The 18,163-nt window shown below is 38.5% G+C and overlaps 1 protein-coding gene across 9 annotated transcripts in view; it reads left to right on the plus strand.

The window, feature by feature from the left end:
- PARD3 (par-3 family cell polarity regulator) overlaps window positions 1-18,163 on the plus strand; it is a 658,805-nt gene that overhangs the window by 624,348 nt on the left and 16,294 nt on the right. For all 9 annotated transcript variants that reach the window (XM_050939008.1, XM_050939012.1, XM_050939010.1 and 6 more), the window contains one exon: window positions 15,863-15,983. In XM_050939008.1, the coding sequence (XP_050794965.1) occupies window positions 15,863-15,983 (121 nt within the window). The remainder of the gene's footprint in view (window positions 1-15,862; window positions 15,984-18,163) is intronic.

Below are 18,163 nucleotides of genomic sequence, written 5' to 3' on the forward strand. Positions count from 1 at the left end.
TCTGGCCAAGTATTGCTTTTTATAGAACTGCCCTTGTACTGTGGATACTATTTTTCATTCAGAATAACATGTCTAATAGTTTCCATTTTAGGGAAGATGATGAATCATCAATAGCTATACATTTTTTAAATATTCAGAAAATAATTTCTGTTCAGCATACATGGAAACAAAAACTCATCTTTTTAATGCTATTCAGAAGAGACTTTCTGGTTAGTACACATAGAAGCATGAAGCATGCAGTTTAGACATTCTGAAAACAACAACTGATTTGCAAGGATATTTTTGCTGCTGGAGCTCCTGAGTGAATTTCTGAAATGAGAGAATAAATCCAGACACATTTTTACCAAACTCGAGAACAAAAGACATTTTACCTTCTCTTAGGAGCACATCATCATATGGAGTGAATTGTCATAGACCCATTGACAGAGCTATGACACTTTATCCCAGTTGAAGATCAGCCCCATAAAGAGCCAATTCCTTACTGTAGTTTGAATATGCAAGTTTCAACAGCAGCAGCAACAAAACCCAACAACAACTAAGCAGAACATTTTCATAACTTTTAGTAACTGTCCTATTTTACCATCCATTTTAATGGGCTGAAAATCCTCCTTACAAAGGATATCAGAATAAAATAATATCATGCAGATCCAATAGAGACAATATTATGGTGACAATGATGTGATTTTTTTTAACATGTCAAAACACATCATCCTGAATCCATGGAGATACTATTATGATGTCAGAATGAAACATTATCAACACAAGTTGATGAAGACTATAAGAAAGGCAAAATGAAATGATGTTAGTGCAAGCCTATAAGATTATAATGTGAACATCATGTTAAGGGCATATGACACACTAAGTGGTATTATTTATTATATATTTTTAATTTCTGTTCATAGCAAAAATCCTGCAATTTAATAGCATTTGTTGAAATACCATTAAAGTTGAAAAAAAAATGAACAAAGCTAAAGAGGTTTTAATCACAGAAAAGTTGAGTTGCTAAGCTTCTCATGTAGTAGATGTAGTTGTACTATATGATATGGTTTTTCTGTAAGTGAGAATCATCTGTTATATGGCATTGTATTCTGTAAAAGAACCACTTACGATTTAATAATTAAAATAAATTAGTACTTTTTATATGGCACTTACTGTGAATCGCAAAGCACCTTATAAAGGTGGGCATTACTTCTTTTGCAGATGAGTAGACTGAAGCACAGAGAGTATCAGTGACTTGGCCAAGAGTCAGTGGTAGGGACAAATCTTGACTTGTAAATCTGCCTCCTGCTGTATTGCTCAAATGTTAGACAATGCTGCCACTCTCTTCAGGTAGCTACCATCACCCAGCACCATTACAAAACCTCAGGCTTTGTTTCCTGTTGAAAAAGGAAAACCCTTTCGCTTTTCCATAACTTCCTCCAGGCTAGACATCTTGGTGCCAGCTTTACCTCATGTCTTAGTAACTCAGGTTGTCCTGAATAAATCTGTCCTGCTGCGGACTGCTATGATGAGAGGAATATGTGTACATTGAAGTATCTGAAGTCCGTTTCTTGTTAGAAACATAAAGAAAAGTAACATAACACAAAAGTAAAGTAGACTTATAACAGTTTCTAATCCAGTTTTCTTAAACATGGCAAAATCACCAGTTCTCCTTCAGGACTGTGTCCTTCACTATACATGCCAAATAGGAATTTAAAAAGAAAAGTAACATTTAAGGTATCCAAACACAGAAATAATTTGCAATCATCTTAACTGGCAAAACATGCTTTTCAGCTCAAAAAGAAACTAGACAAATTAATTCTGTTGAAGGTAACCCTTTTGAATGTAACATTTATGACGATTTGTAGTTGTAAATTATATGAGGCAAAAGTGGTTATAATAAAGGATTTTTAAAAAAGTAAAGGAAAAATGTCACAGTTTCAGGGAAACTGCACCTTTATGCACAGGCGTCAAATTCCCCACTTTCCTGTGGGTGGTTGACCACCCTGTCTCTCCCAGCCCCGCCTCCACTCCACCCCTTCCTTACCACCATTGCAACCCCTTCCCCAAAGTCTCTGCCCCCTCCCTGCCCCTATTCCACCCCCTTCCCCAAATACCCAGCCCCACCTCCTCCCCTGAGTGTACCACATTCCCACTTCCTGGGGGAGGGATAGCTCAGTGGTTTGAGCATTGGCCTGCTAAACCCAGGGTTGTGAGTTCAATCCTTGAGAGGGCCACTTAAGGATCTGGGGCAAAAATCAGTACTTGGTCCTGCTAGTGAAGGCAGGGGGCTGGACTGGATGACCTTTCAAGGTCCCTTCCAGTTCTAGGAGATAGATGTATCTCCAATTATTTTTTTTCTGCCACCCCCCTCCCAGAGCGTGCTAATGCTGCCAAACAGCTGTTTGGCAATGGCCAGGTGGGAAGTGCTGGGAAATAGGTGGCGGAGCAGGGATGTGGCGCACTCAGGGGGAGAGGAAGAGGTGGGGTGAGGGAGAGGGGAGCTTGGCTGCTGGTGGATGCAGAGCACCCACTAATTTTTTCCCGTGGGTGCTCCAGTCCTGCATTTTTTTTAAATGCAAAACTCAGTCTGTGGATATGTTTCAGGTCAAAAAAGAAACCAATAGCGTGTCTTAGATCCAGCATTAGTTTCCTTTAGGAGCACCCATGGAGTCGGCACCTATGCCTGTATTCCCTCTTTATGGTCCCTCCAGGGTACCCCTCTAGCCTCCAAACTCTCAACTGTCAACTCCCTTGGGAACATTTCACTCCATCCTGAGAGAGGCTTCTTTAAAGCTGCACAGTTCCCTGCCTACATTGTGATATCCCCAGCAAGACAAAGTGCCTAAAATGCAGGCTCTGTGCTTTACTCTCTCTCTAGAAGCTATGACCAGTGTATTACTCACAGTTGTAAGTTACCACACAGCTCTTTCTAAGCATGCACATATATTCTTAAGGTGAAAGCATAACAGAGAAAATAATAAAAACAATAACATTTCTATATGCCTGCTAATAGCTTACCAGAGGTCACTCATCCGTTGTAGGGAGCTCAGTAGGCCAATTTCTATGAGTTGGGACCCTCATTGGACTGGAAATCTTATCTGTTTGCTGGATCAGAAAGAAGGCCCTGAGTCAGTTTAAACTCAGGCTATTCATTAGAGTTGTCGATTAATCGCAGTTAACACATGCTATTAACTCAAAAAAATTAATCGCCATTAATCACAGTTTTAATCGCACTGTTAAACAATAGAATACCAATTTAAATTTATTAAATATTTCCAGATGTTTTTCTACGTTTTCAAATATATCGAATTCAGTTATAACACAGAATACAATGTGCACAGTGCTCACTTAATATTATCTTTATTACAAATATTTGCACTGTAAAAATGATAAAAGAAATAGTATTTTTCAATTCACCTCATACAAGTACCTTAATGCAATCTCTTTAGCATGAAAGTGCAACTTACAAATGTAGATTTTTCTTTGTTACATAAAACTACACTCCGAACCTCACAATCCCAGCCTGGAGCAACCTCCTGCACCCCCAAGCCCCTCATTCCCTGCCCCACCCTGGATCCCACACCCCCAACTGGAGCCTGGACACCATCCCACACCCCAACCCCCTGCCCCAGCCCTTATCGCCCTCCTGCCCTCTGAACCCCTCGGTCCCAGCCCAGAACATTCTCCTATACCCCAAACTCCTCATCCCAGGAGCCCTCATCCCCGTCCACCCCATTCCCCTGTCCCAGCCCGGAGCCCCCTCCCACGCCTCAAACTTCTCATTTCTGGCCCCACCCCAGAGCCTGCACCTTCAACAAGACCCCTAACCCCCTCCCACACCCCAGCCCCAATTTTGTGAGCATTCATGGTCTGCCATACAATTTCTATTCCCAGATGTGGCCCTCAGGCCAAAACGTTTGCCCATGCCTGCTTTAGAGCCTACAAGTCCACTCAGTCCTACTTCTTGTTCAGCCTATTGCTAAGACAAACAAGATTTTTTACCTTTACAGGAGATAATGCTGCCTGCTTCTTATTTACAATGTCACCTGAAAGTGAGAACAGGTGTTCACATGGCACTTTTGTAGTCAGCACTGCAAGGTATTTACATGCCAGATATGCTAAACATTCGTATGTCCCTTCATGTTTCGGCCACCATTCCAGAGTACATGCTTCCATGCTGATGACACTCCTTTACAAAAAATGCTTTGATTAAATTTTGACTGAGCTCCTTGGGGGAGAACAGTACGTCTCCTACTGTGTTTTACCCACATTCTGCCATATATTTCATGTTGTAGCAGTCTTGGATGATGACCCAGCACATGTTGTTCGTGTTAAGAACATTTTCACTGCAGATTTGACAAAGCAAAGAAAGTACCAGTCTGAGATTTCTAAAGATAGGTGCAGCACTCAATCCAAGGTTTAAGAATCTGAAGTGCCTTCCAAAATCTGAGGGGGACAAGGTGTGCAGCATGCTTTCAGAAGTCTTAAAAGAGCAACACTGCAATGCGGAGACTACAGAACCTGAACCACCAAAAAGAAAATCAACCTTCTGCTGGTGGCATCTGACTCAGATGATGAAAATGAACATGCGTCAGTCTGTACTACTTTGGATCGTTATTGAGCAGAACCCGTCATCAGCATGGAGATATGTCCTCTGGAATGATGGTTGAAACATGAAGGGACATATGAATCTTGAATGCATCTGGCACGTAAATATCTTTCAACATTGGCTACAGCAATGCGATGTGAATGCCTGTTCTCGCTTTCAGGTGACATTGTAAACCAGAAGTGGGCAGCATTATGTCCCACAAATGTATACAAACTTGTTTATCTGAGTGACAGGCTGAACAAGAAGTAGGACTGAATGGACTTGTAGGCTCTAAAGTTTTACATTGTTTTATTTTTGAATGCAGTCATTTTTTGTACATAATTCTACATTTGTAAGTTCAACTTTCATGATAAAGATGTTGTATTACAGTACTTATATGAGGTGAATTGAAAAATACTATTTTTTTTGCAGCACAAATATTTGTGATCAGAAATAAATATAAAATGAGCCCTGTACTCTTTGTGTTCTGTATTGTAATTGAAATCAATATATTGGAAAATGTAGAAAAATCAAAAAATATTTCAATAAATGGTATTCTATTATTAAAGTGTGATTAATCGTAATTGCGATTTATTTTTTTAATTGCATGATTAATTGCAATTAATTTTTTAATCGCTTGCTAGCCCTACTATTTATCCAGAACTCCTCTCTTTGTCTTTTGGCCTCTGGAGAATCCAATTTGAACTCATGTATGAGGGATGGCCAACCTGAGCCTGAGAAGCAGCTGGAATTTACCAATGTACATTTCCAAAGAGCCACAGTAATATATCAGCAGCCTCCCATCAGTTCCCCCATCTTACTCCCAGAGCCTCCACCCACCTGTAGCCCCGCCGATCAGTGCCTCCCCCTCCCTCCCCGCATCTCCCAATCAGCTCTTTCGTGGCATGGGGGAGGAGCGAGGGCACTGCAGGCTCAGGGGAGAGGGCGGGAAGGGGTGGAGTGGGGGCAGAGCCAGGGGTTGAGCAGTGAGAACTCCCCGGCACATTGGAAAGTTGGCGCCTATAGCTCCAGCCCCAGAGTTGGTACCTATACATGGAGCCACATATTAACTTCTGAAGAGCCGCATGTGGCTTCAGAGCCACAGGTTGGCCACCCCTGTCATATATGCAAGTCTCTGATGTTAATTCTCTGGAGGTGTTGCAACTTGAGTGAATTTGCCTAATCATCCCCCACTGTTCTTGATTCCTGGAGAAGCTGGGGTTACCCTTCCCCATGGAAGTCCATACAGTTCTAGGCCCACAATGATACATAAACTTAAAACAGTACATTCTCCTAAAGATATTGCAGAAAATTACCATATCAGTCACAAAAAGTATTTTAGGAAATATGTTACAGGCCCAATGTGATTTTATGCAGAAATAAAGATGTTTTGATAAACCAACTTTTTAAAGATTTTTAAGAAGTCTTCATATGCAAATATTTATACATTTTAATCTTAATTAATTATTTTCTAATCAGTGTATAAAACTAGGAGGCTAATTTCATAAGAAAGCAACATCTATAGGAAATGCATTTAGGCACGAATTCAAGTACAGTAATCAGACTTACGTTTGATTTCCATTTTTTTTCCTGGTTGATTCAAATGGAGTACTGCTGGTTTCATGAGATAGCTATTGAGAGTTTTCAAGATGGTCCCAACTAAAATCTTGATAGCAAATGTCCCCAGACTTTAGAAAATGTAGGTATGACCATGAATCTTAACTCGGGCTCCCTTCTGATATTGCACCCTCTGAAGTTTATGCCAACACTACCCTGGATTTTAGTGGGAGTGGGATCAATACCCATAATGGCAACTGAATCTGAGTGCTCCTGAAGTTTGGATTGGCCTCTGAAATGCTTGGGCCCATGTCAGTTTTTTAAAATGGAGTGTTTCCCATTTGGTATATGGAAATTAATCTGTCATTAGTGAGAAAGAGAGAAGGTAAAAACAATGAAAATATTAGTTTGGGATTTATATGTAAATATCCCACAGTTAATTAAAATAATTGTACTGGAATTTGATCATAGAGTGGTAAGGAGGCGGGGGACCATCTCTAATATGACCATGTGAACACTGTGCAATGTTGTATCATCACTTACACTGTTCAGGTCTTTCAATTAAATTTGTATTGTTATATTACTTTACTAATTAATAGATTCCAAGGTAAAAAGGGACCAGTATGATCATCTAGTCTGACCTCCTGTATAACACAGGTCATAGGACTTTCTGAAAATAATTCCTAGAGCATATCTTTTAGAAAAACATCCAATCCTGATTTTTAAAATTGCCAGTGATGGAGAATCCACAATAACATTTGGCAAATTGTTCCAATGGTCAATTACTCTCACTGTTAAAAATGTGTGCCTTATTTCCAGTATGAATTTGTCTAGCTTCAACTTCCAGCCAGTGATATGGTCCTTGACATTGTGGTTTTATTACTTCTCTTTTTTTAAACAAAGATTTCATTTTTGCTGAAAGCAAATGTGCTTTACAGTCTAGAGAAAATGCTATTTGTTTTTCATACACACAACACCAAGATATAGCATTTTTTTATGGATCATTTCAGTGGTTAAGAGAAAAAACAATCAATCTAAAAAGGCTTTTCCATTCTCTACCATAATGTCTAGCAGTTCGCTAAGCATGACATACAATCCCTCATGACCTTTTAAAGAAAATAAGCTTGTTGACGTTGAAAGAGAACTAAAGGGTGCAGTTCAGATATGTAAATAAGTATGTAAAGTATGCACTAAAATTTTCTGTTGAAATTTGCTGATGACCTTAAAATCAGTTGTATAAGCAGAATCATTTGCTCTGTGAAAACAATTTATTTGTAAGTATTTAGGCCCCCATCCTGCAAAGACTTAGGCCTGGTCTACATTAACAGTTGTACTACTATTGCTATGTCAGTTGATGGAGTGATTTTTTACCTACATAGCTATGCCAGTATAAGACCTACTGTGGACACAGTTAGACTAGTGGGTCAACCAGCATCAACTATAGCGGTATAAGCATAATTATATTGGAATTACTATGTCCGGCTAGCAGTTGTTTCATCAGTTAAATAAACCGGTATAATTAAAACAGCAAAACCCTACTAGAGGAGACAAGGCCTTCCACACAGCATTCTATGGGGATTAATCTTATGTTCAAGTTACCTGAATAAGACTTTGCAGGATTGGATCCATCATCAAAAATATATTGATTTCAACATTGGTGTAGGAAAATATTTTGAAGTTCGCAGACTGCCTCTCACCCCTTCTCTAACATATCTTTTATGCTTCATCTGTGGTCAAGAAGACTAATCTCTCATAGACTCATAGACTCATAGGTCAGAAGGGACCAAAATGCTCATCTAGTCTGACCTCCTGCACAAGGCAGGCCACAGAACCCCACCCATCCAATTTTATAACAACCCCTAACCCAGGACCGAGTTATTGAAATCCTCAAAATTGGTTTGAAGACCTCAAGCTGCAGAGAATCCACCAGCAAGCGACCCGTGCCCCACGCTGCAGGGGAAGGCGAAAAACCTCCAGGGCCCCTGCCAATCCGCCCTGGAGGAAAATTCCCTCCCGACCCCAAATATGGCGATCAGCTAAACCCTGAGCATGTGGGCAAGACTCACCAGCCAGCACCCAAGAAGGAATTCTCTGCAGTAACTCCGTTCCCATCCCATCCAACATCTCCCCACAGACCATTGAGCAGACCTATCTGGTGGTAATCCAAGATCAGTTGCCCAAATTAACGATCCTATCATAACATCTCCTCCATATACTTATCAAGCTTTGTCTTAAAGCAAGAAAAGTCTTTTGCCCCTACTACTTCCCTCGGAAGGCTGTTCCAGAACTTCACTCCCCTAATGGTTAGAAACCTTCGTCTAATTTCAAGTCTAAACTTCCTAATATCCAGTTTATACCCATTCGTCCTCGTGCCTACATTAGTACTAAACTTAAATAATTCCTCTCCCTCCCTAACGTTAACCCCCCTGATATATTTATATAGAGCAAGCATATCCCCCCGCAGCCTTCTTTTGGCCAGGCTAAACAAGCCAAGCTCTTTGAGTCTCCTTTCATAAGGCAGTTTTTCCATTCCTCGGATCATCCTTGTAGCCCGTCTCTGAACCTGTTCCAGTTTTAATTCATCCTTCTTGAACATGGGACACCAGAACTGCACACAGTATTCCAGATGGGGTCTCAACAACGCCTTATATAACTCCTATGCCTCAGCCACTGATCACCTGTATTTTACACCATCGAGGGATTTGTTGATTCTTATTATGGGTTCATCTATCTCCTCCTTAATATCTCGAAAAGGTCTTCCCCGAGTCAAATGATTTACATTCTCTTTTCTACTAATTTTTTAAAAATAATAAATTATAATAGTATGTTAAACATTAAAAATAAAGAAGTGTTCTTTTTAGTCTTGCATTTTAAACAAAATTATGGCCATGACTGCACCAGATTTTACAGTTGTTTGTGGTTTGAAATAGGCTTGGATTGTTTCTGTACAACCTCACAGCTCTAAAGTAAAGATTGGACTTTGAAATAGCCCAGTAGCTTAATATCTGAGTTCACATGTTTATTGCAGGCTTCTAAAATATTTACTCTTCTTTTTAGTCAAAGAGTTCCCCTGAAATGCAAAACAGAATTTCTGTCTCCCACATGTGAGCTCTGACAGGCTAATAAGGAAGAAAGATGGTCACAATAAAAGGGGTCTTGAGTGCATTCCTCAGATTTCACTGGTTGTAAAATGATGGCCCTGCTACAAAATGACCACATAGGGTTTGGAAGTGAAATCTAGTCTTGAGAGTTTGAAGAGTCTGCTGTAGTGAAGTGACCTCCCTAGCAGCCATAAAATATCCAGAGAACTGGAGTTATCACATCGAAAGCAAGTGCCGTATTAACAGCTTTGGAGACCAACATTTTAACAAAGAGAATAGAGCTGTGTATTTTTAATTTGTGATGATTTACTACATTGAAATTGGTGTGAAATGGACAACAAATCATTGTGTCAAAATCTGGAAATGAATTTTATGAGCTGAAGGAAGTTGAGTGTCTTTTGGGATTTGCATAACTTTCTCATAATACTTTTCATATTAGGGATGATGCTTAAAACTGAAAGTAAACTGGAAAAGCCATCAAACTTCCTAAGTAGCTGATTTCACACATACACACTGACATAGATCCTAGTTTCTACAGCCTTGTTTTTTTTTGGGGGGGGGGATGGACGGTGTGTGTGTGTGTAATATGACCGAGGTAAAAGGTGAAAAGATCTTTCTTGTCATATTAAGCTGATCCCTGACTTTAGCTACATTTTAAAAAGTACAAACATTAGAAGAGATATTCTCTGTATTCACTTTGCAAAGATGAAATGGCAGAAAGGGGCTTTTGTAATTCTCTATATGATAGAAATAAGCTAATCTTGAAAGACGTCTGTAAAAGAAGATTTAGTTGGGAAGTATACCCTTCAACATGCAAGAATCTGTCCCTGTTAGAAACTACCTTTGCATACATAATTAATTTAAGCAACCCATTCAGTCTCTACAGCTACAAGAGAAATTAAAGTCAGGTGTTTGCTGAACATATGGAGGATTTACTGTGAATTTATGACCTGTGGTTTGAGTGTAAAACCCCAAGATACTGGCTGATAAAACTTAATGAAGCTTGTGCAGAGAAGCTATTTTTATTTGCATTTAAGTAATTGATACATTTTCTTCTTTAAATACCTTCCCTCTTGCCCCATTTCTCATAAATTCTTTGGAACCTGAGGAAAACAGGAGCCATAAAAGACCCACCTTTCTAAGTTCCCTTCCATAGTACCTTTACAACTGTTGGTATTTAAATCAGTTTGTGACATACTCATCTGCCCCTATTATAACACACACTGTTGAGCTGTGACCACACAGTTACTCCTTTATACAATGCAACCCTATGTTAGCCCCATTTGCACATCCAGAACTATGCTGCCTAGCCATGTAAGTGCACTCTGGGAAAATCTGGGCCTATATTTCATAATGCCTCTGAAAGTGAGAGTGTGGAGAACACGCACACAAAATGGCACCAGTAGCATGTGGGACTATGCATTTTGGATGCCTGCAGCACAGACAGCTAGATAGAAGAAGGGCTGACCAAACTGGTAACACAGGCATGCATAGGGAGTTCCAGCTAGACTGATGGAAGACTGAAGGACTGTTAACTATCTAGCTTACCACCAAGTATCAACCATATTGGGTCTGGATACATCCATCCATGTCACTAGCTGTTTATAAACTCACGTAGAACTTGTAGAGTAGTGGACTGCATGGTCTAGTATAGCATTAACCTTAAGTTTTAAATCCAGGGATATTTTTCATGTCGTTTTACCACATGTCGACATCTTTTTTGCAACAACGTGACAGTTGCTGTTTAGTCACCTGTTTGAGTGATTTGAGACAAGCTTATCTGCTTTGAATGAGCACGGCGGGGGAAAAGGTATTCTAATTCCATTAAATTTAGCGGAAGCTTTTATAGTGGATTAACACTGCCCTATCACTGTTGCTCTATTTTATCCTGCCCTAGCAATGAAGACAGGTCCAATTTAATACACACTCAGCTAGTTCTGAACTTTGGCAAGCATATATTCTGCAGGCTAATGCATTGCCCCAAGAGTGATAACACCATTAATAACCAATGAGTCAACCTTTTAAAATTCCTGAGAACACATTTTCTACTTGCTTCTACCTGTGGATAGAGGGATATCCAACTCTTGATTTTTAAAGTAACATAAGAAAGTTTAAATGATGTGAGTATTCTGTCTAAACTTAAGGAAATGTAATTAGTACAACAAGTAGGCAATGCTTGCTCACTGGCTTGCCATAATTGAGAACCCAGTTATTACATTTGTGTTTTATAACTGCAGTTGAGAGATCTAAGCAGCTACCTAGATCCTGGAATACCAGGCAGCTCCAATCCATGTTAAAAAATTTCAAGGTGTAGGAAACATTGTTCATTTGCTAACCTTGAGGTTATTCTAGCCGGGTTGTTACTGCCCAGTGGTGGTGGTGGTGTTAGGACCCTTTTTCAGGCCAATGAATTTTCCCAAAGCTTTAGTCATCCCTGTTCAGAAGCTTGTTTGTATCCACTTTATCACACTGACAATCTGTCTGTTTTGAAAGGATTACAACTCTGTACATCAATTCATGACATCATGGTGAGACATTGCTTAATGATGTGAGACTGTTATGGTCATTGCTGTGGCTGCCTGTTACTGAAAATATGTGACAGGTCTGGTCTATGAGCTTTGCTTACAGTTGCTTTTTTTAGCCCATGCAGGTAACTGTTTTAAGTAGCATTCCTGAAATAGCCAACTGTTAAATGTACCATCTGTAGTCAGAAGATAACTAAGGGCCACATGCAGAACTGGTGTAAATAGGCCCAACTCCATTGCAGCAAATGGAATTGTGCTGGCTTACACCAGGGCTGAGCTTGGCCCTGAAAACTTTGCTCTTGATTTTGTTCAAGAACTGTTAGTAATTGGAGCAAGAGGAAATGTAATTTGTCTTCACAGAAACTGGGTTTCCACAAGTACCTGATCCTGGGAGGTGCTGATTGTCTTCTGCGAAGTTGTGGGCGCCCTCCCTTGAAATAAATTGCAGCCGAGTGAAAGGTTTGCAACAAAAGCACAAACTAGGCAATAGATGGTTTCCTACACAAAGCCGAAACTCAGTCCAGCTTCATGTATGCTAAATTTCAGATAAACCAAGGCTAAGTTTCAAGTTAAACTCCTTCTTCCCCATAGATAATTCTGGACAGTTTGGATTGAGTTGACTTTTAAATTTTGGGTTCATGTGAATGTAAAACACAAACAGAAATGTAATATAGTGCTTATAAATAAGTCTGGCTGTTACCCATCCTCAACAAGTACTGGTTCTGTACAGGTCCCCTCCAGCAGAGGAGAGTTTTAAGCAGCCTGGAACAAAGCCTCTCTTCTAGTGTACTTTGTGTGGCTAATGTCCTCATCCAAGTGACATACTTACCAAGTCAAAACTGGTGTTGTCATAGACTGAGAACTTGCTAGGTTATTTATTATTCATTAAGTGCTCTACAAGACTAGCATAAAGACAGTCCTTGCCCCAACGAGCTTGAGGTCTAAAAGGCAGCCATAAGACAACACACACTGGGAGATGCAGGAGAGAAGTAATCTTAGAACAGTTGTTTTGCGTGTGTGGTTTTATGTTTTCGTTTCATTTATCTAATTTCCTTCTTGTTTTTTCACTTGCTTGTGGAAGAAATGACTGAATTTTCAAGAAGGCTTTTGTTGAGGATGGGGTGTTCTAATGGCCTACTGGTCATGTTATGCATAGAAGCATGCCAAGATGGGAATGGGTGAAGGAAACAAAGCAGCTGATGGTGGAATTAAGAATGAGGGGAAAGGTGGAAAGAAACAAGAGCTCAGGTGGCAGGCCAGGGTAGAGTTATGCAGGGCCTTGAAGACAAGAATGAGAAGTTTAAACCTGATATGATGAGCAAAGAGATCACTGGAGTGATTCAAGAAAGGAGCATAGTGCAGGGCTGAGAATGAAAAGTTAATAAAATAAAAGAGGCAACATGTAATCCTCTTCACCCTCCCCCTCCCCCAACTAATCTGTCCTCCCTTGAAGGTTTCTTAAGGCCACCTCCCTATTTTATCCTAACATCCTTCCAATTTACCACCTTCTCTCTTAATATTTTTAAAGTTTTTTTTTAAATAATATACGATCACTTGATCTCACTTATTGTATATCTTTGTGACTCTTTGAGCACAAGGAATTTTGGGTGGCAATTGTGCTGGGAAACTGAAGTGATTTTGTTCTTTAATGAATATTTTTCTGTGAAATAGACCTATAACTCCATTCCCCACCGCTCTCCATTTTCTAATTTTAGATTTTGTCCCTCACTTTTTCAGTTAGGGGGTAAAATAGAAAAAAATATGGAAGGTTTTTCTTGTCTATCTGTGTCAAACCCATTAGTAACGTGAATGTTTCCTTTAAGTCAGCTTGACATTTTCTTTGTGCGATTATGAATAAATTCATCCTTTTTAGAGTTTTTGGAGAAGTTCTTCATAAATCCTGGGGTCCTCCTCCATTGCTCCATCTCATTCCAGTGAAAAGACAACCAACCTGGTTTGCATACAGTTCTGGAGGAGGTTTACCCATTATACCTTACAATATCTTTATTGATTATTTTGTGTAATATTCAACTGTTGATGGAACTATTTTTAACAACATCCATAGAATGAGCAAAAGTCTTTTACAATATGTTTTCTACAATAATCCCTTCACCCATTTTGTGGTCAATAGAAAGCATCCGTTCCATTTAATCTGTGAACTCTATTTTGGTTTATTGTCTCAACATTTTAGCACAAGCTGCCTTACTGCAGTACTTTTTCTTACCATTAAACAGAGGCAGCTCTTTATTGTCATGCCCTCTTTCCTGCTGTGCCTCCAACAGGCTAATCCCTTCAGCTCATTCAGTGGCTCTCTTACCCTGTTATCTCTTCTGAGTTTGAAATGAACCACATCCCCTGACTGATGATCCCCCTCATATTCATTGATCATTTGAAGTACATCAAGTGGCCTAACTAGAGCTATTTGCTAATCTCTTTTTACCACAACTAAAGGGTATTGCAAACAAAAAAATATTCTTACCTCTTAAAGCCTAAAAATTAAGCAAGTCTGCATGTATTATGCATTACATTTTATACATACTCTACTACTATATTGCTTGTTTGTTATAGTAACAATCTCTAGTTCTGAAAAACAGTAAACTATACTCCCCAAAAATTTTGTACTTATATTGAACTGTGCCAGTTACAAAAGTCAAAGTGCATGGTGTCACTACGGATTAACCTGGATAAGAGCTGTACATCTCCAACAGGATTAGGGGGTGACATGACCTGAGAAAGCTATAGTCTTAAAGTCCCTCCCACCAGAGGGGATAGAGTAGGGGAAACTCCATAGTGAGACTTCAGAATTTCTTCCCCCTCTGATTTTTTTCCTGAGGGAGGGGATGATCTGGGATTTGGGTGCATTATGCTTTTTCTATGTACAATGTCTAAATCTACAAATCGATGAAATTATTCTCCGCTGTTTCTCTTTAGCTTTCTCATTTGAAACAATGTAATAATACCTGAACATTTTTTCATCAGCACTTTTAACAGAAGACAATAAATGCAGGGTTTAAGAGCCCCAGAATAAGAGATTAAAATGGAGAAAGAATTGCTTCTGGTTAGCCTTTAATATAAAAGATTTGTCTGTCAGGCATCCTACAATTCCCATATCAAAAACTCTGAAGTATGCCAGAAGTTAGAGGGATAGAGGGGCAGATTGGAGAAGCTGGAAAAATGGCAATGAGATTAATGAATATCCACTTTTCTATCTGCCTTATGCAACTAGCCGTTCCTGTGCATATTTCATGATGCTTTCACATAAATCAAGTTTAAAATGTACTATGGAGAGGGGATTACCTGTTACTGCCATTATGGAAAATTTATGGTTTTAAATAGTTCAAGTCTGAGTATGACTGTACATAAAAAAAACAAAACCCTATAATGTTATTCAATCTTCTACAGAATACTGGAATGTCACAGGATGTCAACAAGCCTGTAACCTGAATGTGTTCTTGTGAGCCTACGGCCCAGTTGTGTTCTTGAATATTGTACTGTGAACTAGATTTAATTTTACATTTCCATTAGCCTTTTAATGATATCAAAATATCAGTTTAAAAGACTTGTTAGAAACAGAACTAAGGGATGACAGGTTCTTATTAATTGGAAGAAAATAATCAAATTGTGTATAGACAGGATTTCCAAACATCATAAATTAATTTGATGGAACTAAAGATCTGACATCAGTACCATAGATTAAATGATGAGTGAGTTTATTAAATATTAGCGGTCATTATGGCAGTTTTTCTATATGTTCCTAATTTTTAATCTAAAAGTTTGTCTGATGCTAATGACTATATTCTTTGTACTTTATAATCCCTATGGTAACATTAACTGTAGAAGTGCCAATTTGCTTTGATGAGTTTAGAAATTGCATTTTAAAATAGCCTCATTATTCTCATTCTGTTTGAAATTTCTTTTAAAGCTGCAAACAGTATTGATAATAAGAGCAAACTGAACAACATTTTATTTAATGCCTGCAACTTGTTTTAAAATTCTTTCGTTACTTCTGAAGTACTGTCACTTCACAAGAAGCTGCTATTTTCCTACTAACCATATTTCACAGTTATGGTTCTAAAGTTTGTTCATCCTTTACCTCCTCCTTCTTTTAGCATCAGATCAACTCCTAGCAATCATGACCGGATACAGCGTCTGAGGCAAGAATTTCAGCAAGCAAAGCAAGATGAAGATGTGGAAGACCGCAGACGTACCTATAGTTTTGAACAACCATGGGTGAGTGTCTAGATGCTCCATATACTGGAAAATGCCCCCTCACCCCAAGTGTACATTAAGTACCGCCATTTCAGCTGTGGTCCTTAATCCTGCATGCAACAAAGCAATGTAGATCCAAGCTCCTCTGACCTTTTAACTCCTGACCTTTCTCTTATCTCCATTTGTGGTCCATTGTTGCTAATTTCATTTTATATCATGCTCAGCCATCTGTCCATTGTGTAAATGGTGTCATTTGCTCTGTGACAAAACATAGCTCCGTCTCTCATCACTGTGAACTAATTTATAGTTCAGTTGGTACCTAAAGGAGGGGGAGTTGTCGGGACATTTTCTATAAAAAAGGTAACTTTTCACTCCTCAAACTAGAGAGATTCCATCGCAGTATGGATATATTCATGAAATACAAGCTGGACTGGACAGAAAGACTGTGTATATATCAAATTAATGCCTAAAATATTGAGGTCCTTGTGAGGCATTATCACAGGTTGAGATTAATTTTTTCCTTAAGAAAAAAATTACATGCATTTTCCCCCTAAAAAGAAGAGGTACATATGCCGATTGATCTTTTAAATCCTGTTCATGCTGATGTAGCAAGGGGATACAATTATGTAAATCTACATGCTTTCCTTGTTTACCATAACTGAATCAGTCAATTTGTTTTTTAATCAGATATGGTTCTTAAATTAGGATTCCTTAAATGTCTGTGGCAAATATTTTATCTAGTTTATTTTTTGTTAAAAATGTCACAATAAAGAAAATGAGCTTGCTGCCATCCTATTCCAGGAAAGAACAACTGTATCTTGAAGCCAATAGAATACATCACAATTCTAAAAGTCTTGTACATTGTATGGTATTCTTGTTGTTAGGCTTGGAAGGATTAGAATTTTATTGGTAAATGTTAGTAAATAGTAATTTCACCATACACACACAAATTGATAAAAAATTTCATTGACGATGATAGAAATTTACAGATCGGCAAAGTAAGAAACGTGTTGCTTGAGAACTTGTTAGAGTTTGATTTCTAAGGCTGTTTACTTTGTATATTTTGACATTTCCTGTTGACAGTTTGTGTTTTAATGGTTATAAAACTTTAACTTTTTGAATCGGAACATCTACTGTCATTAAATAATTGTCTGACTGTCCCCTCCCATAATTTCCTGCAACTGTGAATATTTAAATAGATTAAAATGGGAGGGGGGAATAGAAGATAGAAGAAAAGAGAGAGAATAGAAAAAATGCTTCAAACCCATACTTTTGCTCAATTATCTGTATTTAAGTAGATAAAAATAAACATCAATATTATTTGTTGAAATTGTAAAAAAATGAAAATTGAATTCTGCCAAACCTATTTAGTAGTATTATAATGTACACTAAGCTGATGTGGAAATACCCAGAGATAAATTTAACTGAGTATGATAGTTATTTGGGATAACATAGGTAAAATCATAGATATGCACATCATCTCTATTTGTCTGTGATGATGAATATAGAACTGACACATTTACACACAATTTAACCTTTGTGCCCTCATCCTTCTTTAATGCATCCATTTGAAATTTTAACATGCAGCATGGAAAGGAACAAAGGTAAATGTGTCCTTAAATGACCTAAAACTGCTGAGAATACTGTATAGGCTTTTCTTTCCCACGTTGGAAAAAGAGAATAAATAAAGTGCACATTTTATTTTTTTCATTACCAGATGTTTTTAATATGAAGTGGTGAAGATAATCTTATACTCCATTTCTGTTGTACTGTAAGATTTTTGGGAGATAGAAGGTTGGGAATGGGGAGTATTTGTCCATAATGAATATCCACTGTTTCTTAGTCTCAGAATGAGAGATCGAGCGGAGTTCTTGGGAAAAGTGTTTTATGAGAAAAACTTGCACTCTTGAAGACTTGGGAACTTAACTACTGAAGGTCATGGGCCAAATTGTTGTATATCTAAATGCCATAGCAACTTTAGACAGACAACTTGGCTTGTATTATAGTTTCCAGTAATGAGTGAGTAGGGAATTATTTGGATGACAGGCTGATTACCTTAGGAATGGAATAATTTCCTAAATTGTGGGTCAGAACATTGACCTTTCCTTTTTTTCTCTCTCAAACAATTGGAATCTCTCCATTTACTCCCCATTCTACTGATCATGCAAATGAGCTCAAAGTGACTGTAATTCTGCTTAATG

The sequence above is a fragment of the Gopherus flavomarginatus genome, chromosome 2 (assembly GCF_025201925.1).
Source record: "Gopherus flavomarginatus isolate rGopFla2 chromosome 2, rGopFla2.mat.asm, whole genome shotgun sequence".
NCBI lineage: Eukaryota > Metazoa > Chordata > Testudines > Testudinidae > Gopherus > Gopherus flavomarginatus.